Source organism: Charadrius vociferus, unplaced genomic scaffold (assembly GCF_000708025.1).
Source record: "Charadrius vociferus isolate BGI_N301 unplaced genomic scaffold, ASM70802v2 scaffold1116, whole genome shotgun sequence".
NCBI lineage: Eukaryota > Metazoa > Chordata > Aves > Charadriiformes > Charadriidae > Charadrius > Charadrius vociferus.
Genome location: NW_009648801.1, coordinates 371373 through 372185, shown reverse-complemented (window position 1 = coordinate 372185; position 813 = coordinate 371373). Strand labels below are relative to the sequence as shown.

Below are 813 nucleotides of genomic sequence, written 5' to 3'. Positions count from 1 at the left end.
AAAAGAACAGAAGGACATCGAACGTCACATGAGGAACATGTCAAATGACTTGATAAAGTTGAATGTGTTGATCAACAAGAACAACAGCAGCTTTGAGGAGCTGCAACATGGCAACATTATCACAGAGAATGAGTTTGTACGCTCTCTCAAGGTACAAACGCTTGACGTCTCATTTCCACCTCTCAACCCCCCAAGCAGATTGGCGGCTAATAGTGATCCTGTAAAATTTTCTCAGTCTGACAACATTGTGTTGGTTTTTGCTTCCCAAATCTAGGCAGCAGAAAAAGAATCAGTTGAGATGCAGGAGAGACACAGTCAACTGACTGAGGAGAAGGAAAGACTCCTAAACAGCCTGGTGGAAGCAGAGTAGGTATCAGAGAGATTCTTGCTTTGTGCCACAGTCTTTGAACTGTTGTGTGTGTCCATGTTTCCTTTCTTCTCCAGTTATCAAACTGCACCAGTGCCAGCAAATATGGTTCCGTCCTTAAAGAAGGTGAAAATGAGTTTAATGAATTTTTGAAACGCAGAAACTGAAAGGTGCTTTAGCCATCTTTGGTGTCAGCAAGAGCTGAGAGGATGTTGGCTTCAACAATTCCAGCGTGCTTGTGCTGGCTGTTGTCAAGATCTGTATGGGAAGACCCTGCATGCTGCCTCCTCTGCCAGTGACTCGGAGCGAGTGTGCTGCACCGGGCAATTAACTGGGGCCCATCAGCCCCCTGTCAGTCTGGGCATGCTTATTTGTACAGTCATCGGGCCATTTGCTAAATTGTGGAGCTTCCTGTCTGATTTCATGCTGCTCTGTTGCTGCCCTTT

The 813-nt window shown here is 45.9% G+C and overlaps 1 protein-coding gene across 1 annotated transcript in view; it reads left to right on the top strand.

The window, feature by feature from the left end:
- Positions 1-813, top strand: part of CCDC40 (coiled-coil domain containing 40) — a 12775-nt gene that overhangs the window by 9596 nt on the left and 2366 nt on the right. The window contains exons 14-15 of the mRNA XM_009886837.1: positions 1-151; positions 275-366. The exon at positions 1-151 is cut by the window's left edge and continues 40 nt beyond it. Coding sequence (XP_009885139.1) covers positions 1-151; positions 275-366 — 243 coding nt within the window. The remainder of the gene's footprint in view (positions 152-274; positions 367-813) is intronic.